General features: G+C 36.1%; 1 protein-coding gene across 36 annotated transcripts in view; it reads right to left on the minus strand.

Annotated features, from left to right (window-relative positions):
- The window catches only part of ROBO2 (roundabout guidance receptor 2), a 1,555,999-nt gene that overhangs the window by 23,689 nt on the left and 1,504,990 nt on the right, over positions 1-27,320 (minus strand). For 18 of the 36 annotated variants that reach the window (XM_070252270.1, XM_070252269.1, XM_070252256.1 and 15 more), the window contains 5 exons: positions 23,880-24,161; positions 23,350-23,475; positions 17,687-17,843; positions 8,306-8,566; positions 3,903-4,108 (listed from right to left, as the gene is read on the minus strand). In XM_070252270.1, the coding sequence (XP_070108371.1) occupies positions 3,903-4,108; positions 8,306-8,566; positions 17,687-17,843; positions 23,350-23,475; positions 23,880-24,161 (1,032 nt within the window). The remainder of the gene's footprint in view (positions 1-3,902; positions 4,109-8,305; positions 8,567-17,686; positions 17,844-23,349; positions 23,476-23,879; positions 24,162-27,320) is intronic. The other 18 variants (XM_070252274.1, XM_070252275.1, XM_070252262.1 and 15 more) reach the window with 1 other exon arrangement.

Below are 27,320 nucleotides of genomic sequence, written 5' to 3' on the forward strand. Positions count from 1 at the left end.
AGAACAGGGATCCGCAAACATTTTCTAGAAAGTGCCAGATACTATTATGTTAGGCTTTACTGTCTCTGTCATATATTCTTCTTTGTTTTTGTTTGTTTTTATACAACCTTTTGAAAATGTAAAAACTATTCTTAGCTCACCGAGCCACACAAAAAAATAGACCCCCATTTAGAAGACCCCCATTTAGCCTTACACTTACTTAGGGCTGTATATAAGCAGGTTGTTACGATTATTATGGAATCTCAATCTCAAACCAAGTGGTTGGAAGGAATAGGCATTCAATAAACATTTGTCGTGGGAATAAATAAATAATATAACAGCTCTTCAGATACATATTTTCCCTTACTGAGTGTTGTGGACTGAATGTTGGTGTCCCCCTAAAATTCACACATTGAAGCCCTGACCCCCACGTGATGGTATCTGCAGGTGGGGCCTTTGGGAGATAGTTCAGTTTAGATGAGGTCATGAGGATGAGGTCATCATGATGGGATTAGTGCCCTTCTAAGAAGAGAACTGAGGGGGATGGCCAGGTGGTGCAGTGGTTAAGTTTGTGCATTCTGCTTCTGTGGCCCGTGGTTTGCCGGTTCGGATCCCGGGCACAGACCTAAGCACTGCTTATCAAGCCATGCTGCAGCAGGTGTCCCAGATATAAAGTAGAGGGAGGTGGGCACAGATGTAGCTCAGGGCAAATATTCCTCAGCAAAAAGAGGAGGATTTGCAGCAGATGTTAGCTCAGGGCTAATCTTTCTCAGAAAAAAAAAGAAGGGAACTGAGAACTCGCTCGCTCTCTCTGCCATGTGAGGACACAGTGAAAGGATGGCTGTCTGCAAGCCAGGAAGAGGCTCTCCCCAGGAACTGAATCTGCCAGTACTTTGATCTTGGACTTCCCAGACTCAAAAACTGTCAGAAATGTGTGTTGTTTAAGCCTCTCATCTATGGCATTTTGTTATAGCAGCCTGAGCAGACTAAGGCACTGAGACCACAGGATAGAAAACTACTGATGTTTTCCTCTCCTCTTGCCATTTTCAATTCATGAATCATCATTTAGAAATTTAAGAAGGCCCTCACAAATTACTTACTTATTAAAATATTTGGAATTAATGTGCTTATTTCTTTACAAAGATGGACTCTGTACCTTCTTAACTGCTGATACTATTCCTTAATGTGGCAGCTGTTGGAAAGCAATGCATCGACATAAAATCCCGTAAATCTTTTATATACATGCTTATTTGCCTATCTTGTGCTATCATTGGACTGGCATTCTGGTTGGCTTTACAGTTTCAGGGAATGGAGCATACGGGTTAGTTCCTTTAATAAAAATGCTCATTAGTTTCATGAAAATGAAAATCTCTATCAGAGAATTTCAAGCGAAAGTAGTGACTAATTCATTCACATCACACACAAATTTAGAACTCAAAATAATTTATGGGCAGATCAGAATCCTCTCTGTGGGCACTTACCATCTTAAAAAAAAAAAAAAAAGCCAAGGGAAATAGTGTCTGTTTTATTGCCCGTCTCATTTGGCACCATTAAACTAGCGTTCAGTGTTGGAAGAAAGCATAAACATGTTAGAACAATATTCATCAGCATGTTGATTTCTATAACATTGTGGTCTGTACATACATTTATCTCAGGGCCATCAACACCTCCAGGTATGTGCGTGCACACGCATGCACACACACTCTAATTCACTCACAACCCTATTTACACTCACACACACTGTACATACACTGACACACCCCATCTGTACTCTCACACACTCACACTCTCTACACACACACATCTTTTTTGAGAAAATATATTTCCTTTTATTTCAACTCATATTTACTTATATTATAGTTATACCCTATAAGGCAAATTAAATCTTTGAACCTACCTTCCCCTCAAAGTTACTGTAGAGTAAAAAAACAGAAAAAAAATGGTTTCCTCTTTGGCTGCTTTGTGTAGAGTGCAACTTTTACTAAGAAGATGTATTATTCATAGGATAAATTCATCGTGGAACATATACCGCAACACCTTGAGGTTTTTATATATAGCAGTAATTAAGCAGAGAATTCAAATAGGAAAACAGACTTTGTTTTCTTAGCAGTAAAAGCTTCATTTGGAATGAACATTATACTAGCTACAGGAGAAACGCAGATTGTTTGTAACTGCAGTGACATTAGACAGCCCAACATGTTACTAGGTGAGCATATGAAGGTGCAAAATGGCATTCTCCTGATTTATAGATATATTTATCATCTTTGACATTACAATATTTAATAAAAGAACTGCATAGGCGATAGTTGACTTTTCTGTGATATTGTTATTGCAATTCTTTATTGCATTCCTAATGGAAAAGAGTTCAATATCATTAGTGAGATATGCAAAAATATGCAGAATTTTACCCTGAAGAGGATTATGCTAGATATTCAGGCTGAGGGGCTTAACGTAATAGTGCACTAGTAAGTTAATTCTCTGCATTCAAAGATTTAAACTTTTGCTCTGCCACCTACAGCTGGATCTGGATTTCAAATCACAGCAGTCTATCTCTAGTTCTTAAACCTTAAATTAGCCTGGCAAGCAGACAGCCCCCAGGTAAGAAGAAAAACTGAAAAGTGGGCTCATGCATTACTCAGTGTGTAATTCAGGAAAGAATTCAGAGGGAATTTCTAGACACTGATGCTTCTCCATCACTGTCATAAAGCAGTTTCCATCAGTGTTTGCTGCACTCTAAAACGTAGTGCAAAATCCGTGCAAGTTGGGAAACTGTTGGAGTATAAAATGAAAGAAGTGGTATGGTGGTAAATGCCTTCTGGATGAAGGATATCATCAAGGCAAATACAGAAATGAGTGGTTTTCTGAGAAGATCCAATGGCATGCAAAGGCAAGACTTATATTTATAGTAGTTATATCTTTAAAGGCACAGAAGAGGATTTTTTTTTTTTTGTAAAGAAGATTGTCACTGAGCTAATATCTGTGCCAATCTTCCTCTATTTCATGTGGGACGCTGCCACAGCAAGCCTTGACCAGTGGGGCTAGGTCCACACCCAGGACCCGAACCTGTGAACCCTCGGTTGCTGACGCAGAGTGCACGAATTTAACCACTATGCCACGGGGCTGGCCCCATGAGGAATATTTTTGTGTGTCAAAGAATGGATACTTAATTGAATAGAAAGACTGAATTTTTACTTTTCTCCATATTCATTATGTAAACATTAGGATTTAAGTTTTTCCAACAAAATTTGATAAATTTAAATCTTTGGAAATAAGCTGCAGTCCTGGGATCACCCTAGGAGAGTACCAAATGCTGCCTTTCACTCAGTGAACAAGGCCAGAGGAATCCAAAGGAGTCAACGGCAAAAATAACTATCTTTCTTGGGAAAGGAGTAATTATTGGATCCAGCAGTATGAAATGCATAAATGTAAGGTTTATCTTACTATACATTTTTTCCACTTTAAAAATAATACCTTGTGCAACCTTAGAGAGGCTTATTCTGAAGACTTGCTTATTTTCATCAGTGAGTGATTTTACAGAGTCAACTATCAAGAAGCATTCTAAGATTGCATTCACTTTGTATGTTTCTCCTGATATACAAAATATATCATTTCTAAAGTCAAGGTTTTTTATGTAATAGATTTGGTTCCCCAGTAGAGTGAACTTTTCCTGAAAGCCTTGGATATAATTGGGTTTTCTTTCATGTCTTTAAAGCTTTTTAAAATTCATGAATTTTCTTATCATTTTTGCAGCAAAGCAAAAGTATTTCCAAATCCTTTTTGAATTTTGTGTTTAATATTAACATATTTAAAATGTTACAGAAATAGATGGAGTGGAATAAATCTTACAGAAGAAAGTATTTGATTTTTGATGCATTTTAGTGTTGCAAATAGGTCAGTTAGTCCTATTAAATCTGTTCCGTTACCTGTCACAGAGCTGTCTAGATTGTCCATACTGGATCCGGGTGTCTGCTCCAGGGCTCTCAGGGGCCTGGGGATTTCTAAAGCTTCCTCCTCATCATCAGCATCATCATCTGGAACATCTGTTTCCAAATCAGAAATCAAGGCTCCGGACATATAACCTAATGGTGGAACTGGGGGCTGTGGAGGTTGATTATTGCTTTGTATGTGCCTAAAATTCAAATAGAAAAAAACCCCAGAATTCATTAACATTCCACGAAACTGTAATTAGAATTAAACAGCATACTATGGTGACTAATTTTGTCTCCCTGCTTTCCATTAACTGATTTTGGAACTTACAGTGCTTTCTTACATTTCAGCAGAGACAATGGATTATGTACACGTGACTCACAAAACAACAAAAATAGGCTGTTATATTCTTCCATTGGTATTTAGGGGATGATGCACAGAGAAAAAAATACAGACCCAGCATTTTTGTAGAAAGAAATCATCCAAAGGAGAATAGGAATATTTGTCACAAATAACTGTTTAGAGCTGAATTTTTTTTTGTCCAAGAAAAATAATAATTTTATTCCCAGTTTAGTGCTGAAGTTCTACTCAGCCTGTGAAAACCATGTGACCTGCTGGCTCTTACGAAGAAAAAAGGGCCTAATAACAATACTCCCCCCATCCTCCCCCAACCAGCAGCACATTCCCTGCCTTACAAGGCTTTCCTTCTGCATGATCCCCCATGAATGAGGCTGGGTGGTTGCTTCCACTTTAATCAAGCTTAGGTTAGGAATGACTACTTTGTGTTCCAGCAACTTATTTATGTACCTTTCTCACCCACCAAAGTCTTAAACACCTCAAAAGCAGAAAAGATTCATCTCAGTACATCCCGACATTTAAAACATTAGGTGTGCTGAATAAACCCTTTACAATGAGTGAATTACTCCAATCGCAACCTTGCGAAGTAGACAGAATTTGTATTATCACCTCTCCTTTAGAATTTATGAAAGTGAAGTTCAAATTTAAGTGACTTGTTTGAAATCATGTGGCTAATAAAATGTAGAGCTGGACACTGGGGTCCAGTCAGTTCACTTTGTGATCACTTAAGAGTTTCTTCTAAATCGTAAGACGCTAATGAAAACAAGTTATTTGTTACTGTCATTAACGAATGAATATACCACATGTTTTGACACATTAAGTCATTTTTTTGGCCTTGATACAAAGTATTTAAAAGATCTCTAGTGTTTAATGGAGATATTAATCAAGTGTTAGGCATTTTTACTGTTAGTTTTTGAATTAAAGATACAAGATTATTTTTCTTTAATATTTGCATTCTGGGGGAAAACAGTTTATTTTTCCAGAATTTGTTTAATATTCTTCTCCCAACTGCATTCTTGAACTTGTAACCGACTCCAATGTTAACAAGATTTTAGATTTTTCAATGTTAGAAAACCTAACATGTTAGTTCTGGAAGCTACCTCAATATCATCAGGCCCACATCTTGAATTTAACAGATCAGGAATTTGAGGTCCCAAGTTATTATTTGGCATTCATCATAGCTCATTCACTGAAAAGTCAGGAAGTTTCCTGACTACCATTACAGAAGATCTTGAGTGTCGATTACCACATCTTACTGTAAGGTGTTGCTTCAAATTGTGGTTGTGAATGAAGGATGGAGTGAGCCGAGTCACGAACAAGAGAATATAAGGTGATATTTGTATGTATGATTCATTCTTCTCTAATGGTGTGCCCTTTGTCCTGGGAAGGACCAAATAGACCAAAACTCCAGCCCTACATCACTGCTGACATCTCTCGATGGAACAAATGTATATTAAGGGATGAAAAATGTACTCCTTGAGTTCAGCAAGATTAGGAGATAAACTGAAACACCGGAAGAGGGTATGTAACATTTATAAATATCCGTGCTGTGCGCTTCATGCATCAATATGAACAGAATCCTTGGAAGCAGAGCTGGGGAGTTATTCTTTTTAAAATATTCCTTCTGTGATGTTGATGTGCAGCCCGGATGGAGAGGCACTTCCATTCCAGAAGGGCAAGGTCCCATGGGAGTACACGGAGGCTAGAAACTCCTACACGGAGAGTCAGTGATGACATTCTAGAGGATTGTTGGACTGAATGGAAATATATTCAGAGGAAAAAGCAGGGTCTGCTATAGGGGTACTTGGAGCAGGTGGAGGTGAATTAGTTTGTTCTCTCATTCAGTAAATATCCATGGAGCACTCACTAAGTGGGGTGCTCCTCTCAGAGTGGAAAGATAGAAGTGAAAAATTCAGGTGAAAGTCCAAGCCCTTCTGATTCATAACAGCTAGAGCACAGCTAGATCCTTCACTAGGTACCGTACAAGTACAAATTCACGAAAACTATGATATATAGTAAAGAATATGACCTTGCCCAAAGAGAACTCAGGCCTCTGCCCTATGCTCCTTGGAGGTAATCTCTAAGTTCTAGAATGTCCCGTCTGATCAAAGTGTCTTTGTTTCCCTGTAGGCCTTAGGCTCCTCCAGAAAGTCTAATAATTTGATTTATGCTTGGGGTTTTGAGTCACATGATATCAGCTTGCCTTCTGGAGGGACCAGAGACCGAGGTCAGTCATGCAGACAGTCAACCATATCTACGTGGTAGAGACCCAGTAAAGACTCTCAACCTCAAGGCTCATGGGAGCTTCCCTGGTTGGCAGTACTCTGTGCATATTGTCACACATCGTTGATGGGAAAGTAATGCTTTCCACAACTCCGCTGGGAGAGGACAACTGGAAGCTCCGCCCTTGGAACTTTCCTACACTAGATCCCATGCATCTCTTCTCTTCGCTGATTTTTATCTGTATCTTTTCACTATAATGAATTGTAACTTTGAGTATAACAGCTTTCAATGAGTTCTGTGGCTCTTTCTAGTGAATTCACAAACCTGAGTGTGGTCTTGAGGGTTCCTGAAACTTGTCCATGGTGTCAGAAGTGAGGGTCTTGGGGACCGCACTTTCACTTCATATATGAGCTAATTACTATTATCATCATCATTTTACAAACGGGGGACTGAAGCACAGAAATGTTAAGCAAGTTGCCCATTGTCATACAGCTAGTAAGTTGTGGCAGTGCCAATGGTCCCAACCTTGGCTGCCCCAGTCAAATACCAGACCAAGCAATCAGGATATCTGGGGGTGGGGCCTAGGTAGCAATATATTTTAAAGTTGTCCATGTGATTCCAAAATGCAGGCAGATTTGAGAACCCCTGCGCTGGAATCGGTATTTTATATAACTAAACTGCAGAGCTTCATTAGTTAGCTTAAAGGAAATCCTCTGGCCCTTCCAACAGCTGGCTTTATAAAGCAGCCTGATGCAAAATAATACTATGTAACAGTAGATTGTCTTTAACCTTTGCAAAAAACATCTGATGATTGAGAAAAATATTCAAGAAGCACTGGTTCTAAGAAAAGAACCTATGTCTGTAATAAGCTTTAAGTGATATTCCTGGTTTTAGTATTTCTTTGTATATTTATCTGTATTTTTAAAATAAATAGTTCATTAACACTAAGAATAAGACTTACCACATTATCAACTTTTCCCAGTAGCTAAACTATTAAAAAAGAAGCAAATATTATTTCATGAAAATTGACTCTTAACTTCAGTCACAGGGTGTAAATCAACAGAAGATAATCAGAGGTGTGCCACTGAGATTTCATTTTCAAGAGTCAGACTTATATGTCACTATTTGGGAGAAGAGAGAGCAAATAAGAAAAAAAATAACTGCAAAGTTCTGAGAGTTGGTCCCACCTGAATTCCTGTTATATTTTCACAGGATACAGGATAAATGGATTGCCATTTATACCTTATGAAAGTTCATGGATTGATCAGAAAAAAAAAATGGGGGATTTTTAATTTATTCTTTTTCTTTTGCATTTACTGTTACCAATAATGTTGTTTTCTCTGTCTCATTTAATTCAGCCCAAAGAAGGTCTTTTAATGACTGACACTGACCATATGTGACTAGCAGAAGCTTACATTTACATATTCACAACCACATACAGAATTAATCACAGGCACTTTGAAGAATCTAAAAGAAGTCTTTTATTATGGCATTGGAAGTGAGTTCAAGGATAAGCTAACCGAAGCTGCACTGCAAATTAGAAAAGACTATTGTAGCCAAAAGCACTTATCTTGATATTCAGCAGATCTAAATTCTTGCTCTGGTTCACTCTTTAACTAGTTATGTGATTTTCGTCAAATTATTTAACATTTCTTTCATCTATTTCCTTATCTAGATGATTAAGGAGGTATAAAAGTTGTACCAAAAAAAAAAATTTCTAAGCCTAGCTATATAGTTTTATGAGAATCTCTTGTGAATGAACATTTCTTCTACCCATGTGTTGAAAGCGTGGGTCCTCTGACCTCGTGAGGATATTTACCATGTTTGCTTTGCTATATCAAACTGATAGGCCCTTGTCAACTCGTCCAGGTGAGCTTGCAGCATGGGTTGCATCTCTTCCCGTGGGGATGGAGTAAGAGTTGCAGTGGACTGCTGTCCAAAGGAAATTGCAGGAGAAGAAGCCACGCCTCGGACAGGAGGTGTTGGGACGCGATCATCATCTTCTTCCAGTTCATCTTCCATACCCTGGTGCAAGTATGTTTGTACTGGTAATGGCGGGCACCAGCTATCACTGTCATAGCTGAAATTAAATAAGAAAGAAGAAGCACATTGACACATTCACACACACACACACGCACGCATACACACACACACATTTATACTGGCAATAAGTAGCAACCACAACAGTAACAATAGTATCTAAAATGTTCTCTCAGTTTATTTCCTCCGGATTTCAAGTTTTGGTGCTACCATAATAAATCACCTGGCTGTTATCTTAATTTCTAATCATAATTACATCTATCTCAATTTATGCTTAAAAGATCTTATTTGCTAATTGTTACCCCACAGTTACAAAAGGCAATAACTTCCTAACAAAGTTACTCATGTGGAAAATCCAAATTGCTAATTAAAGACAATTAAAGAATTTAGTGCTTATAGATTTAACTACTTTCTTCTCCTGTTCATCCTTGTACACCAATGGAATATGCCAATATTGATCATCTAAGTATTTGAGAATTTTATTTACTCTTATTCTAGACCTATGCCAACCTCTTTCCATATGACACGTCAATCATTAAGACTGTGCTACAAAATATTTTCAATATCCCTTTGATTCTCTTAACTTTGTCAGCAGAAATTCCTTCCTCCTTGTATCTTGACATCTAAAACCTATAAGATAGAAATTCAAAACCTAGCCCTACAAAATATATACTAAAAAGAAAAATAACAATATTTTAAAACAGCATGTTTTCAGGAAATCTGGTTAGGGAATATAGAAAATTAATGCAAAAACTTTTAATCGTGATACAAAATCAGTAACATTTCTATTTACACCTTCTTTCCAGTAATACTGTTTTCGTAAATCAAACAAACCCTAATGTACTTTAAAAAGGAGATTTAAGGAAAAGATAAGCAATGTTACTGGATATGATTGTCCTATAAATTCAACCTGAAACATCTCCAGAGTCTTTCTCCTACACTTCACCTCGATTCCATGATCACTGATCAGTCTCCTTCTGATGTGAACCAGCCTGTTAGCTTTCCTAGTCTCTTGGGACGTCATCTTCATCTCTTCTGTCCGATCTTCCATACAGGCAACAGGATTATATTTCTAAAATCTTTATTCACATCACACTACGCTTTAAATTATTCAGTGATTATCATTAATATAAGAAAAAGTTTACTGTCATTAAAGGGCCTAAAATACCCTTCCCCATCTAATCAGCCTATTTTTCTAGCTTAATTTCCCACTATTTCCCCAACACCAGCCTACTCTATATTTTTTCTAAACTCTGGATCTGTATATTACTATTCTCAGATCACTGTCTGTGAGCTCCTGATTTTCCTTCAAGGTTAAGTTCAAATGTTATCAGTTTTGTGAAGCCTTCTCTGCACTTGCTGTATGGAATAGATTACAACTCCACAATACTTACATTGTGGCACTCCCATATTACGTTGGGATTATTTGTTTCATGTCTCTTTTTCTCCACTATTCTGTGAGATCCTTAAACTCAAGAACCTGTAATTCTCAACTTTGCATTTCCAGCACCCAGTATAGTATCTAGCATATGAAAGATTTTCATTAAAGAAAATGAAAATAGAAGGAATATTACAAATTATATATCTAGTCTTGATCTCCCTTACAAATGCTAACTTGTAGACGTCCAGATGATTCTTGAATATTTTTACTTGAATGTCTTCCCTCTTATCCTGTTTAAAGGTGAATTTATCAAAAAGCCTGCACACGGATGTTTATAGCAGCTTTATTCATAATTGCCAAAACTTGGAGGCAACCAAGATATCTTTCAAAAGGTGTGTGGATAAATAAATTGTGGCACATCCAGATAATGCGATATTATTCAGTGCCAAAAAGAAATGAGCTATTGAATCATGAAAAGATGCAGAAGAAAATTAAATGCATACTACTAAATGAAAGAAGCCAATCTGCAAAATCTACATATTGTATGATTCCAACTATATGACATTCCAGAAAAGGCAGAACTATGGAAACAGTAAAAAGATCAGTGGTTGCCAGAGATTAAGAGGAGGGAGGGGTGAATAGGTAGAGTACAGAGGATTTTTAGGACAGTGAAACTACTCTGTATGATGCCATAATGGATACATGTCAGTATACATTTGTCCAAACCCACAGAATGTACAATAACAACTGTGAACCCTAATGTAAACTGTGGACTTTGGTGATAATGATGGATCAACGTAGGTTCATCAGTTAAACAAATGTACCTCTTTGGTGGAAGATGTTGCTGGTGGAGGAGGATATGCATGTGTGGAGGCAGGGAGTATACATATATGGGAAAACTGTGCTTTTTGCTCAGCTTTGCTGTTAACCTAAAACTGACATAAAAATAAAGTCTATTTCTAAAACCCTGACTTTATCATTCTTTTATTTGACAATCATGCGTCAGGTAACTGGATCTACTTACAGAGTATGCAATCCAGTGGGGAAGACTGATATTAACCAACAATACTGAGTACCATAGGAATACAGGGGAGGGAGCTGAAACTAGGTTTGGGGTTACGCAAGCCCATGCTGACCACTGGAGAAGGAGATATTCTAAGGAACATATGCGGTGGTCCAGAGGAAGAGAAAAGACAAAGTGTTTGAAGAACTCAAATAGTGCCACAACTGGTAAGAGCTGGCAAATAAAGAAGGTTGGTCACAGATGAGGCAGGAGAGGTGAGACTATGCCAGATCACAGAGCGCTTCATGAGCCCTGAGAAGGAGTTTGGAATTTTGCCTCTGGGTGATGGACAGTCACTGAGAGGTTTTATACAGGGAATGATATCATTTTTGGCTGTTCAATTTTCCTCTCTTGTTGAGGCCACCTGGATAATCTTCTGCCTTATGAGTTGCAAATTGAAGCCCCTGGTTCAGAAGCCCTGGGCAGTCTGATAGGAATATCTCTCCAGAAATATGTTTTATATTTAACATAAACATGCACACTTGAATGTGTTATAAATAACAACTTTCATATACTAGAAAATACCATTGATTAAACTTGTATTCTCATTAAATGACTATATAAGTACTGGTCTGACCTGAAAAGAAATATATTGCTCTAAAATGATGCCATTTTTATCGGTTTTATATGTTGAGATCAGTTAGATGTCATTTGAAGAAAAGATTCAGTTGTGTAAAAAGTTTGTAACCTACTGTCTCACTGGGATTTACTGCTTTTAGTTTTCCCATCCTCTAGTCAATCCTGCATTCCACTTACAAATTGGTCTCTCAAAACACTGGAATTGTTTGAATAAAACATTCACTTCTCTTCACAGTATTCTGTCCATTAAATATGTCTAAGCCTCAACCTACCTTTCAGATGGCTTTTCCAGTTTCTCCACAGGGGTCTACCGCTCAAAATAAATTGGTTTGTTTGCTTCTTTCTTTGTACTTTTCCATCCTGGTGCATCGGTTGAAAGAATTCAACTTATTTCAAATAAGCTGCTCTCCTCCAATTTCACCTATCTTAATCTCACAAATCCTTCAAGCTACAGGCTAAATCCCATATCTTTTATAAAGATTTCTCTGATGAGGCCAACTAGTGCTGACATATTACTCTTCTGAACTTGCACTGCTAATATTTTTGCACATTTATTTGAAAATTGATTATACACTGTCTTATGTCATTTCCAATGTTGGTTTCTTTAAGTGTTGTCTAATTTATTTTAGTATTTAACCTTTCACGTGTTAATGGTATCTTTTCCTCAAGTGGATTTAAGGTACATTAAAGTTATGACATTGAACTATTCGTGTGTGGCCACACGTGACACGATATCTTAAAAACAGTAGGTCATAAGCATGTTTATTGATTTGAGATGAAAACAGAAAAGTTGCTTCATTAACAAAAATGTTTAGGTGTCTCTTCTTAACTTACTTATTTGACTTTAAATGTATATTATTAAGTCAAACAAAAATATATTTAAGAATCTTACCTTAATCAAAAAAGAACAGCCCATTTTCACTATGGAATGTGCGTCCTATTATATTTCACCAATAGTTATGAAATTTACTCCATAAAACTTGCTACAAAATAGCACTGGTTTTGTTCCATAAACTAGTCCATGTGCTTTCCTTGTTTACATTGGCTCATTATCAGGGATATCATGTATTTGAATAAAGAAAGAACTTGTTTATATATTCAATCTTTCAAATGAAAGTAGTCAGTTTTCTCCTAAAATTTCTCCACTTCATAAGTAGTAAACTATTTTTACTTCCCATAATCTAAGGGGAACATACATATGGAATGAAAGTATATACAGAGCATAAGAGAAGGAAGCAACAATGCTATAGGTATCAAGGGTTAGGGTAACATAGAAAAAATTGTAATTAGTTGTCCTCAACTCATTTTTTATTATTCAAATATCATCAGGCAAAGGAGAGCCTAACCATATAAATGCTATTTTTGACATCATACAAACACATTGCATAATGTATTAAATGACTAAAAACTATTTCAATAGCTATTCCATTTAACTAGAATGGGTGTTTATCACCAATTATCCCAAGTCTTCTCTACAAAGATAATCTAGAACAGGAGTGAGCAAACTCTGTACCCCTGTGGAAGATAAGTAAAGCTGAAAAAAGTCCACTGATTCACCTCAGTGGTTTGTGCAAGAAGTGGAAAACGGAGAGAGAGGGAACAAAGGAAAGAAAAGGAGAAGAACATGAGAGAAGAGATAAAAGAAATTTGAGACACGGTGCATATCATTTGATAGGAAGAACAGTTCACCATCTCTGAGGTATTCATGTCTTAATCCATTCCAGAACAACAAATACTAAGGTGTCATGCAGTTTCTGCAGAAGGGCAAGAAAGTAACAGACGACTCTATAAATGTTATGAAAAGTGTAGCTCTGTTTTTTAGAATTTCCTTCAATTTACAGATATGTATCTCATTTGAGTGATGGAATTTCAACTTTTTCTTGTAGTAACACAAAAAAGACTGTGAAAATGCTTCTAATGCCAAACCAAAGGTCTTTGGGGCCAGCTTTCACAGAGAAGCTTTTGTTCTTTGACTTGCTGTCAGTGAAGTATGAGGCATCATATTATCTGTCTTGCCCAATGAATAATGAGAAAGATGACAACAAATCAATGTTGCATGTGAACTCACTTGTTAAAGGCCAGATACAAATACCAAATTACTAATAAAAATACAGTAAAGTTCAACACCCTCAAAAGCTTGCCAATCTCTAATTGCAATAACAAAGCAAAGCCTGTTTTCTATTGCATTACTACTGAATTCTTCCTAGCATTATATGATTATATTAAAAATACATTTTATTTGTAGCTAAGAATGAATACATTTTGACACATTTTTGTCAAGCTGAGAGAGGTATATAGATGAGACAGAACACTTACCATGGTTGCTACAGTGTTGAATTAATAATTAAATACTCTTCTATTTGGACAATGATTTGATAACTTTTGATATTTAATATTGTGGTGAAATAAAAGGCCCATGAGGGGCTTGGGGGAAAAATTGATGATATCTGAGCTCTTAGAAACAATATTAAACATTGAAATAAAAACCAAGAGACAACCTTTTCAAGACTGTGGTTATTCTTGGCTAGGTTTATCTCGAGACTAAATCAGTCTCTTTCCGTCCATCCCACTGCCATTGCCGTAGTTTATTCCCTGATCATTTCATGATATTGGCTATTCTGCTGCAATATCCCATTCATTATCTACCTGCCCAAGCCTCGTGTCTTCCAATCCCTCATCTAAACCCAAAGATCAGAACCCCTCTATGACATACAAGGCTTCACAATTGCCCTCAAGACACCTTCTCAGATTATCTCCTACCCTACATCTGTTTCAGAATAAACAAACCTCACACAGCAGCTACCAATTGCTGAAGGATACAGGCAAGCAATTAGAATGCAATACGTAGAGTACTACAGTCCAGGAGTAAGCTTAGGGAATAATGAAAAATAAAGGAAATGCAAGTAACCCTAACTAGAACAGGGTAGGGTTTCCAAGAAAATTGGAAGGTACTAAGGAAAGAATAATCAGGCTATTCCTTTTGTTTTCATCTTTTATTTTATCTCTATTTTTTGCCTCTGGCTAGGGAAATTTCTCTCCATCTGCACGGCAAATGCTGATATTAGTTATATTTTGTTGTAGTCCTTGATTAAGAGTTTATTCTGGTGTGTAGGCTATTTTATATTAGGGACTATTTCTCATTATCTTTGTCCTTTTTGCTTCTGGCTCAGAGCCTGGCACTCAACAGCCAACTAACTCTAGGTAGTATTATTTGTGAATTAATGATTCAAGATTCACCTCAAAACTCAACTTTTAGAGGATTTCCCCAGCCTTACCTGGCATACACGATTATCCTCTTCTGTGTGCAAATTATTATTTTGTGCACATTGCTCACATAGGGCTTGTCATACATAATAATGTAGGTACATGTGCGTGTGTACGTGTGTGTGTGTGGTTTCTAGTCTCCATCTCCCACTCTTGTGAGCTTCCTAAATTAGGGATCAGATCTTCCTTATTAATTGTATTTGTTTCTTTTACCTCTGTTGCTTTCCTTCCTAGCACTGGGCTTAACACTTCTTAAGTACTAAAAAAAAATGTGTTGAATAAGTTCTCTACTATGATACATTAAAAACAACAAAAGCAAAAACTATGACAGTAAGAAGTGCAGTTGAAGAAGCTTTGACTGTTAGAAATGAAAACTATTAAAAATGAAAAGGTAACTTCTAGAGTTTCAAGAAAACCTTAAACCTGCATAAGTTTCAAATCAAGGCATATAAACAATTCTACAGAACTCCTTCTGGAAAATATTCAATGTTAATATCATGAATAGCAGAGTATAAATAATCTAAGAAGTGTTCAAAAATCTTTCCCCTTTTCAGTATTACAAGCTTTTCACGTTAGAACACACGAAAGTGTAAAGAATATATCAGGAAATGAACAAAATCATCCCAAATCTACTAATTTTAATTTATTCTTATCATATTGACTTTAAATAAGTTTTCATTACAAACAATTGAAATAAGAACTTTCAAGCCTTAGTCTTTAAAAAACTGAGTCCAGAAAATAAGGAAATTGAATTTTGCAGTCAGTTTACTGATGGGTTAAGACTTAACTACTATCTTTGTTAAGAGACAGAAATTTTTTTCAAGAAATACTAGGTACTATGGCAAATATCTAAAAAGGTAAATAAGAACTAAACTATATGCCACAAAGACTTTGAATATATATATCCTTTACCTATCTAAAATATCAAATGGATTTTAAGAAATCTTTTACAAGAAAAGAATTTCTAATATCATACTTCTGGCTGAATATTAAAAAAATCCCCAAATAGATAAAAATAGTTTATACACTAATGTTTTGAAAATAATTTGTATCAAAAATAAAAATCTGCATTAACATGTATTATTTCATTTAGCATGAATATTTCCAATTCTACTGCTGGGCAACAAAATCAAGTGAGAAGTTTAGCATTTATTTGGAATGAATTACACTAGTTTTATTTCAACGAGTAATAGGTATTATTATAGTCTATGTATTTTTTAAATAGAAAAGAAAAGAAAAAAGAAAGATTCCAAATTATTTACAATTTTTACATGATCTGAGTTCAAAACTTTATGCTTATAAATGTTTAACAGCACTACATTCTCTTCCAGTTTACAAGTTCCATGTCGCCATTTTCAGACCATAGCCTTTAAAATGCAGGTTTGTAATCCCTGTAATAATCTTTTCTTGTGGAATACAGATCTCTGGTTTTTCATAGATGTTCCATGTCATCCATGTGACACTGACACATTTATATTATTGATATGTAGTGCATAAGATCGATCACGTGCAGAATTTTATTTTTTTAAAAATCAGAGAAGGAGGATGTGTTCTCAATTTCCTATTTCAAATGTGAACAATTTTTAAAAAGTAAAATAATAATGATATGCACATATATGGGAACTATAATCCCACAGAAGTAAATGAAGCCCTTTGGGGGGAAAAAGGTATATAGAAAAAAATACAGAGGTATGCATACGTATATACATGCATATCTATCTATTAATCTATCTGTATGTATAATGCATATATATAGTATATATGTATGCATGTTATATAACCAGAAGAAAACGCAAATGCATTCTTTTGAAGGTAGCAAATGCTGTGACATAAAAAGCTAGTTAGGAAAATTAATCAGGATACCTCAAAGACAGCAGTTATGTAAAAAGGAAAAGAGAAGAGAAAAAATTTATAAGCATGTACATATTACCTTTATGTGAAACAAGACAGAAAATGAAACCTTTCTTCAAATAAACTGAGGTATTTTAACATCTAAATATTTCTAAACAAAGAAAAACTTGAAAAAAGAAAAACTGTCTTTATTCAGTATTTTTCAGTTTCAGGCAAAAGCAATGATGACCTGGGAATTGTGAGGAAGACAGAGCAGATAGAAATTATTAAAATAAAAAAAGAGACTTGACTATGCTTCTTCTGACGTATTTTTTTTGGATTAGAGAATAGGAAGCATCAATGTCTTTTTGCATTAAAATCTATTAACACTTAGACTAACAGAGGAAAGCAAACTAACTTGCGAGATGTTGGGGAAAGAATAAGGAAACTGGTCACATTTAAAGGTCCTCAAAGGAAATTTTCTAACTTAAAAAGGTTTTGTTACAGAGTGTGCATTGGCTTGAACCTCTTTTATTGTTGCGGCCCCTAAATTCCCATCAAAGCTGATGATTAAAGTTATACCCACTGGCCAGGTCCCTACAATTATCCCATTGTGATGGAGCTCGACAGTGGGCGCCCTGCTATGGCTAGACATCAAGTCATTAGGCAACTGCAAGGGATGATGAAGAAGGTTATTTTAATTCCCTTTTCAGCTCTTCTCAGGAGTGGCTCTTTAGTTCACAGAGCTGTGGGTACTTGCTTTCAAACTAACAAGCAATATTATAAATGGAGGCTGCATTACCATGATTGCAGACAATCTAAGGCACTTGACGGCCAAGGATTCTAGGTCCTCAATGTGTGCTGTGTTGTACTTATCGGCTAAAAATATATAGATGGTGCAAACAATAGAAGAGGGGGAAGCAATGAACAGGCTGGGAAAGGGTAAGGAAAAATAGTAAGAGAACACAGGATAAAGACAAAAATGCACACTAGAGAGGGGAGCAGAGCCCTGAGCATTCTGTTGGCATACAAAACATTTTTACCCATTTTCTTGCTGTTCCACTGCATAGTGTTCCAGCTCTGTACCAGGAAGGGGCTGGACTGGGGGAGGAGGTAGTGGAACATTGGCCCAATTCGATCCATTGTTTTTCTGTGGTTTGGAAGAGTTTTTATTTTTCTTCTTTTTTCCACCTTTCCCACCTGAAAGTAATAATGCATTTATTCAGACAGACCAAATATCATAAGAAACAGAGTACATCAGATGGGAATATGTATTTATGTTTTCAAAACACCAGAATCAGTATGTTACACTTGTTAAAAGCTATAAACAATGAAATGATATAATCAGAAAAACATTTTATAAATCACTCAAAATGATATTGTTTCTTTCCCAATGCATTAACTGAGAGCTGAATAAACCAAAAACATGGCTGCTGTAGAAAAGCACATTTATTGATTTATTCACGTCTGCTGCCTCCACGTTTTCATTGTTAGATGAAATAATGGGCCATAACAAATTCTTTCAAATGTCAGATTTTAGTGCGTTCATAATGCTCTTTTGCATAATCTCTCTCAGTGGAAAATGCAGTGTCTTAGGATACAGACTAAACTTTTCCATTAGAATTTACTCAATTTAATTAATCCAGGAGAGTAACAGTTTTCTCTCAAAAATAACTGATAAAAATCAATCAACTATAATCTGGAGGCTGCTTGTAAATCTTTCATAATGATATGTTTTATAGAATTTTTAACTAATGAATGGCACAACTATTTTTGCATATAATGAGAGCAGTTCCCAGATGTTTTAAGTGTAACATTTCCTAAAATTCCAAAAAGGGGGGAAAATTAATGGAAATACAGTAATCAGTTTCAGTACTATTGTAATACAAATGAATTCGTGCACAAAACATGAGCAGAAAGTAACTCGGTAGCATATGAGCCATATCTGGAATTATTGGAGTTTAATGAAATATAACAATAAAACTTATCATTTGTATAATGTAGTAGTTCTCACTCTTCCAAAATTAAGTAAATAAGGTTTCTTCCTAAATGGCTCACAGCTGGATGCAGGAAGGAGCACTTCTTGAGCAGAATGACAAAGAATGCTTCAGGGGAATCTAAGTAACTTCTTTCACTCCTGCTACAGTGTATACCCATATTTCCAAAAAATGTTATTGACCCCTTGGACTTGATCTCTCTAAAACTAAAAATTATGAGTGTCAAATATTTGTAGCAGCGCTGTCTAGCAATAGAGACATCACTAGAAGTCTACCTCATCTGCTTTCTTCTACCAATAACTAAGCTGCATCAGCAAATTCAGAAAATTATGTAATTTAATTATAACTTATGTGAGTGCCAGAAAGTGATGAAACCGTTAAACTGGGCAAATGCACCATTGTGGATTATGGAATTACGTCTGTTTTCTAGGTCATGCACACATGTGCACACATATTTAGAAGCACATCCTGCCAACAAGGCGCTTTCACCTGTCCTTTCACTTGTTATCTTTGGCAGAATGTGAGGTATTAAGAGAAAGGAGAGCAGGTGTCTTCTGCTTTGAGGATCAGAATTCAATCTCTGGGTTTGAGGACTAGCTTCTCACTGACTTGATAAGTTACTCAATAGACATCACCTCAATTTCCACACATGTAGAACAGATATAAAGTTACTACTTCTTTGGGTTATTTTGAGGATTATAAGAGAGAATGCACGTAAAGGGCTCAGAAGGTACAGAATCCTCAGTAAATGCCAGTCATTATTACTCTTTTCCATCTCCTCTATCTCAAAGCCAACCTAGTTCTAACTGTTTCTAAAGACTTTGCCACGCTCAATGCCTCCAACCCCAATGAGTACCCCAGAGATAGCCTGATTCTCAGAATAAGAATAATACACTTGCTTGAATTTGTCTGTAATTTTTGTGTGTAAGTTGGATAAGCTTTAGTCCTTTATTTCATGATAACTCACCAAAATCACAAGCAAGGATTTATCTTTGTTGTGTTAGAATTATATTTCAATACTTAAAAGTGAATGGGTTGGGTCATATGTTCTTCATAGCTTTTTCCCTATTTGTGCCTCCTTTATTCCCTATATATTTATGTATGTGCAATGCTTTTTTCACTTTGTATAGCACTTTTAGAAACGTTATATGATCACCACATTTGTGAGTGACACAAATAGCTAAGTCCTATGTCTCCATTTTATAGATGAGAAAATCGAGGTTCTCTTTTGAGTGTTATGTGGTCCATATTCACACAGTAAGAGAAAAAAATTTAGAATGCAGCAGCTTTACTGGAAATGACTATTTCTGGAACTCTAAACTCAACTCTGTTGAAGTCTTTGCCTAAGGTCAAGAAAATCATTATTAATTTGTCCAAACAGTAGACTTAAAAATGAGCTGATTCAGAGGGGAAATTTGCGACAGCTTTTCATCCAATGTCCACTTTTCCCTCTCTGGGAGAAATTTCTGGTCTGTCATTGTGGGCAGTCTTGGTAGGACTGTCAATCAATATGCTTTGTCTTCTCCTAGCAATGAGCTAAGACGTGAGCTCTTAGCATGGTGGTGGGCATATGACATAAGCTAAGGAAATTAAATTCTCCATCCGAGATCTAGACCTTGAGCTAAGTGAGGCACAGTCTTTTGGCATTACCTGCAACCAAACAACATAATGCATTTGATGGTGAGAACTGCCTCAACTATGTTTTAGAACATATTTTGAAGACTTGAAAACATATTTGACTCATCTCTCTTCAACTCAAAATGTAAATATTTGGATTTATATTTATTTATGCTGAACAAATGACTTTTATGTAAAGAAAATTATGAAAACAGCTCATTTTCAGATTAGTTACACTTACAGTCTATTTTTAAAAAATAGTACCGTATAAAAAGATTTAGTTATTGCTACTGATATTGTGCTATATATGTGTGTATATATGTATGTACATATATATAATTATGACTGCAGATACTATTTTGAAAGATTTGAATTTTCTTTTATATTTTTAATGGTTGGATTTAACATAACTGCTCAGACTTATGTATTGAATAAATTATAAAAGTGTTTCAAAGAGGATGAGAAATTCACTGAAATAATTCAGAAACGTCCAATTTTACTTATTGCTGTGATTATTTTAAATTGGTTTCACTACTGCACACAAATTAAGAAAATCTTATAATATGATATGATTAGATATCTATACGGCAGTTTGATCTTAAATTTGAGCCTTGGAAACATACCCATGATTAGAAAAAAACCCAGAAACTCTGTAACATTAAACTCAATTGGACTGAACCAGAAAAGGGAATAATCATTTTACTCTCTCCTCCTAAAGAATGCTTTCTATCACAGATTTAAGTAATTTTGTATTCAAATGTAGATGAAGTCATTAATATAATTCGTAGATATATATAAATGTCACTCAGGAGACTAATGGATTCAAAAAAGCAGTATGCGCCATTGTAAATCAGGTTCTGCTTACAATTACTCAAAAGATAACTTTTAAAACTCGGTGGCAAGCAATATATACAGAATATTTAATGAAAGATTCACAGAAGGTCTTATGTAACCTGTGGCTTACAGTACACAGATTTTTTTTATAAGTATATTGCTTGAGATTTTACATATCTTGAACAAAATAAGCCTAGGATAAATTACTTTTTAATTATTCAGTACAATTGTGGGACTCATTATAAATAAACGACAGATAAATGACATATAAGGTTATTCAAAAAATTTCCCTATATTATTAAGCCAGTTTAAATTCATAACAGATGTTTAAAATTTTCTGGATTCTATCATGTGTCTAATTCTGCCAATAGGTAAGAAGAGCAAATGGCTCATTTTGGAGGGAAGAAAGCATTAACATTTTCTGAGTGAAAGGGTTCTATCTCCTGAGGAAAAGTCCTTTAGTCAATGTTACCCTAATGACGTAAAAGAGTTAACTCTTAATGGCCTTGATGCCCGGTAGCCTGTGACATACAATACACTATAATCCTTTACTAAGAATGTGTAGTTAAAAAAAAAATCATAAAAACCAAGAGAATATCATTAATATAAAATAATTAAGCAAATAAGGTGATGGAATCAATTAGAAATGTGCAGATAAAGGCGTCAGTCATACAATGTACATGTTATGGTTGGAAGTCAGAGTGTGGCTATTATGACCTCCTCATTTTAGAGGTAAGGAGCCTTGGGCCTGGTGGATATCACTGATGGTCATTATGATCAGTATATATTTCTGTCCAGAAAATGTGTTTTCTCTACATGTGCTATACAATACCCACATTATGGATTGTTAATTTGGCTGATATATCTTAACATATATTAAAATTTATAGCATAAAAGAATTATCAATATGAAAGACTGCATTTAAAAAAAATTAAATGTGAAGAATAATGACCCATATTAACATTCTTCTTTAGCATGATATCAGCACCTTTTTCTAAATAATATCATTCAAGAGATAATAAATCCTATTGCAGTCATGTGCCACATAACGTTTTAGTCAACTATGGACAACATATATGATGGTGGTCCCATAAGATTAGTACCAGATAGCCTAGGTATGTCGTAGGCTACACTACCTAGGTTTGTGTAAGTGCTTTAGGGGAGGAAGGAATTTTTTTCTACCCTTCTAGGTTTTTCTGGCTGGTCTAAGAATTAAATTGACATGAGACAGATTAAAAGGAGAAAAACAAAGTTTACTAACATGTATACATGGGAGAAACCCTGGAAAACCAAGTAACTTGCCAAAATGGCCAAAGCCCTCACCTTAAATACCATCCTCAGCTAAAGACAAAAGATGTTGGGGGTGAGGAGAGTCAGGGACTTCGAAGGGAAAGAAGACAATTCACAGGTAGGGGAAAAGGAGCAAACGTCTGGAAGGCAAGTGTTTGGCCACACAGAAACAGAAGAACAGAGGGGAGCCCAACAAACAGGCTCTTCTAGGTTCCTCCCTGTCTGCCACCTAGTTCATGTTATGCTAAGGTGATAGCTCACTTCCCGAGGCATGCTTTTTTATCTGAATTATTTTAGGCAGTTAAGGGGGAGGTAACAAGAAAAACTTTCCGAATCTTTAGTTTCTTAAAAATAATCAGCACAAAATAATCCTTATGTTAAAGAGACACATTTTGGGATGCCAAATTTTGTTCCCCTTCAGTATACTCTGTGATGTTTGCACAAGGATGAAATCACCTAATGATGCATTTCTCGGAACATATTGCTGACATTAAGTGATGCATGACTGTACATGATATCTTAGAAAGATTGTCCAAAAATGGAAGTGAGATCACTGGAATCCTAATATTATGAAAATCCCTAAAATCATTTGCATTTTAGTTGAATTCATCATTTCACGTCCATGTCACAGGGTTCACTTTTCTGTATGATCTTTTTATTGTAACGTTCTCTTGACTCTTAAATAGGATTTAAGACTGATAAAACTCATCTGCTCTTTAATGAATAGTGTTTAGTAAAATGGCACTATTTTTAAATAAATATATCCTTATACACTTAGTACATAAAGAGTGATAGTAATTTTTATCCCCCTCCCCAAAGCATGATTTTATTAGGATAAATTGTTACTGTCATTTGAGAGAGAAATGCCTGACAGTGAGTTGTGATTCAGTACTTCTTCACGGTTGTTAGGAACACAGGTCATATGCTGGTGACAAACAAATATTTCTCCTTACTGTGATGAGACCAACCTGAGAGACTGCCACTCCTCTCTGAGCTGTTGTGAGAGCTGGTGGTGCTGAAATCCTGTGACTGGTTGTGTGGCATTCTATTAGACAATCCCTCAGCCAATCGGTAGTCAGGGATGTAAAGTAAGGCTAAGGGTTAAAGGGCAGAGGTCATAGTGGCATCATGTGATTAGTTCACAGCACAAGCCCATGCAGAACATGCAGTTAGCAATTCAGAAGCAGATGTTGTAGGACAGGGGAAGAATGTTTTGTCTACCCTGCCTAATGGAAGTCGAGATGGATTACTCATCACTCTACTGAAAAAGAGCTAAAAGGATGAAACCGATTGGTGTTGGTGTGTGGTGGTAGTGACGGTGGCGGTGGTGGTGGTGGTGGTAGGGATTGTGCAAGGTACTGAATACATGCTGATACATTTTTTTAGTTTAGGTAGTGAACCTGGTAATGAATCACTAAACTGAACAACAAATACTAATTTCTATCTCATGCACAAATGATATGAAAACAACTCCTCAGGAAATAAGAAACTGACTCACCATTGTTACCTTTGTTCTGATCAGGTAGAGAATAACCAAATCCCATCAGATCCGTCTTTTGCTGAATTGAGCTTTTCCACTGTGGATCAGGCAGATCGACAGCCAATTCATGTATACTATTGGAATGCAAGATCTGTGTCGTGGCATATGGGGTAGCCTGTGTTATTTGGCTGGAACTGTTGTAAGTAGTTTTGGTCGTGAAGTCAATGCTGCTATAAATGGCTCCATCTGAGAGCATCGTTGCTGTTTTATCCCCTTGGCCTGGAACGGGTGGCAGGACATCTGTGGTGAACATAGGGAAATGAAACAATTTAATGATGCACAGGAAGCCCCAAACTATCAGGATTGAAGATGAAAAATAAATGTGTCATGCCGCACGTTTGCATTTCAGCTGAGATAGGCTTCATGAGCCAATGAACGGTAGATGATGTACAAGCTATCAGCCTCGGTGACAGGCAGGCTTCCCGCTCGTCCTTCACGTTTCACTGCCCAACACACTCCTTCCCCCACTTTCCTCAACCATGAATGAGAAGTTTGGGATCTTTAACTACTGAAAATACCTTCAGTTGTTCATTCTGTTTTAGAACCAATGACATCGTTGGCTCTTCCCAAAAGCAGTGGTAAGAGTGAATCTACAAATCACAGAGGAAAACATCCTTTTCCACTTTATCCCAAAGGACATGGAATACAACTGCTGAATAGACGAAAAAATTTCCAAAATTATACTATCCAAACTAGGAGGTAAATTTTTCTGAAGTTTCAACTTGTCTTTTATCAGATTTGATTCCACAGCTCCAGAAATGGAGTGCAACTGATGATAGCAAATGTGTGTGTGAGTTTTTTTCTCTTGGAATAACAAAGGAAAGTTTTCATGAATAAGTCATTTTCACAATACAGCAGGATTTAACTATAGAAAAAGCGATCTGAGTGATCAGTGAGCTTAATTTATGCTACCAACTCTTAGGAGTGAGGAATTATAGTTTCAAGTTGTAATACAGCAAGAGCAAAATTAACTTTTAGGAATAACACTGAATCTCAATCAGTCCATTTATCATTTTGGTGTGCTGAATTATCCTTACATGGTGCTTTATAATTCAAAACTGCCACCTCTCTCCTGAGCTCTTATTTCCCCTATTTGGAAGAAAGATACTAGAATCTAAAAAAATAAAGAAATCACTAAGTAACACTATTTTTAATCATGTAGAGTTAAAGTGAACCCAATTATAGTATGTTCCTTAATAATCTATAGGACTCCAAGTCAAATCTTCTATTATGAAGGTTTCTTCATAACAGAAAATTTTCAACTAGTTATAGTAAGTACTATAATACTAAGTAATAAGCCAAATTATCTCAGTACCAAAATCAATTTATCACGCAAAGAGGAAGTCGAATAGAAAGTTAGTCAAAATATCTTAAAACTTTTAGGGGCTGGCCCCGTGGCCGAGTGGTTAAGTTCGCGTGCTCCGCTGCAGGAGGCCCAGTGTTTCGTTGGTTCGAATCCTGGGCGTGGACGTGGCACTGCTCATCAAACCACGCTGAGGTAGCGTCCCACATGCTACAACTAGAAGGACCCACAACGAAGAATATACAACTATGTACTGGGGGGCTTTGTGGAGAAAAAGGAGAAAAATAAAATCTTTAAAAAAAAAAATATCTTAAAACTTTTAGATTTGATGATACTGAATAGCGCTTGCATAAGGATTTTTATAAAAATCTTTATTTTGCTTTGGAATTTTACAAAACTGAAAAACTCTATCTTCTTTAGCAACAATAAGAAGACATTTACAATGTATTTTCTATGCTGTATAATTTAGGTCTTTCTGAAGCTTTTCAAGTCTGGAATCAAACTTGTTTCACAATTAAGTGGATATGTACTTTATTGAAGTAAATATTTTAAATGCATGTGAGTGAGATTGTTAAACATATTCAAATTTATATTTTACAAAGTTGTTTAAGCAAGTAAAGTTGATTTTTATTTATTTATTTATTTGTTTTAAGATTTTACTTTTCCTTTTTCTCCCAAAGCCACCCGGTACATAGTTGTGCATTTTTAGTTGTGAGTCCTTCATAGTTGTGGCATGTGGGTTGCCGCCTCAGCATGGCTTGATGAGCGGTGCCATGTCCAGGCCCAGGATTCGAACTGGTGAAACCCCGGGCTGCCGAAGCGGAGTGCGGGAATGTAACCACTCGGCCACGGGGCCAGCCCCATAAGCTTGATTTTTGACTTGAGACTTTCATAACTACTTTCTTCTCCTTCCTGCTTTTAGCTAGAAACTAATGAGAAAATTTGATGATGAAGCATATTTCATCTGCACGTCAGTATCATTTTTATTCTCAAAAACTTTTATTATTGAATAATATCTCAAAATTGTGAAAATAGACCCTTTATCAAAATTGTGAAGATAGATCCTTCACTCTGGGGACGTTTTCAGAGTTCTGTTTCTGCCACTTCCACCATGTCTTTCACTGATGCATATCAACTGCATAGACATGTCTCTCCAACACAGGCCCCACCTTCCCAACACCTTGACCTTGAGGCTCCCCAAAGCTTTAGAGTTAGATGGTGAGCCACTTCAATCATGAGGTTTTGAAGTGGTTGTGTACTCAAATGTTTAAAAATGGAAAAAAGCAGTCCAAGAATCTAATGGTTCTAGAAATGGAATCTCTCTCTCCCTGCTAGAGGAAATCAGTCAGTCCTCAAGTCTAAGTGCTTCCACATTGATTTCTGGGCTGCATATTTCCTTCACGTATTATTTGATCACTCTTACATTTTCAAAAATGAATTGAATTATATCTCAACATTGAAATATTGCAGGATTAAGCATGAATATCTGGATGTGGGGGGCCATCCTATCACATCAGATGGTCTGGAAGTCTAGGCCAGTCTTCCTCCCAACAGCCTGGACCTGAATAGGTGCTGCCATCTTTCGGCAGGACCTTCCATTTTGCAGTTCTCACAGTCCACACCTACCCATCCTTGGAGCTTTAGGTTGTCTGACTGACACTTGTTAACATTTGTGTTTGAAAGTTATGAATTATAGAAATCCTTCCTTCCAGTCAGAATTACTCATGCTTCATTCTGCAGTTTTCAGCTCCTTGGTTGTTGTCCATTTCTTTCTTTCTCATTGGTACAATTACCTGTATGAATGACTGTCTCCTTCATACCATCATAAGTTACCTGAGGACAGGGACGTATGGAATTTATGTCTGGATTTCCATAATTCCTCACTAGTGTTTTGCAGAGAGTAAGCACTCACTGACTAGTTAAATGCCTTTTTTATAGTTTGTATTGAAAAAATGTAGATTTATGCAATAATTAGTAACTTTATTTTTCAAAATACTATTTTCATACATTTAAACAAGTATTGGCATTCCATTCTTAAAGGGAAAATGTCAGTATCCATGATTATTCTTCTAAGTGAATATAGTTATACAAGCATA

Source organism: Equus caballus, chromosome 26 (assembly GCF_041296265.1).
Source record: "Equus caballus isolate H_3958 breed thoroughbred chromosome 26, TB-T2T, whole genome shotgun sequence".
Classification (NCBI taxonomy): Eukaryota; Metazoa; Chordata; class Mammalia; order Perissodactyla; family Equidae; genus Equus; species Equus caballus.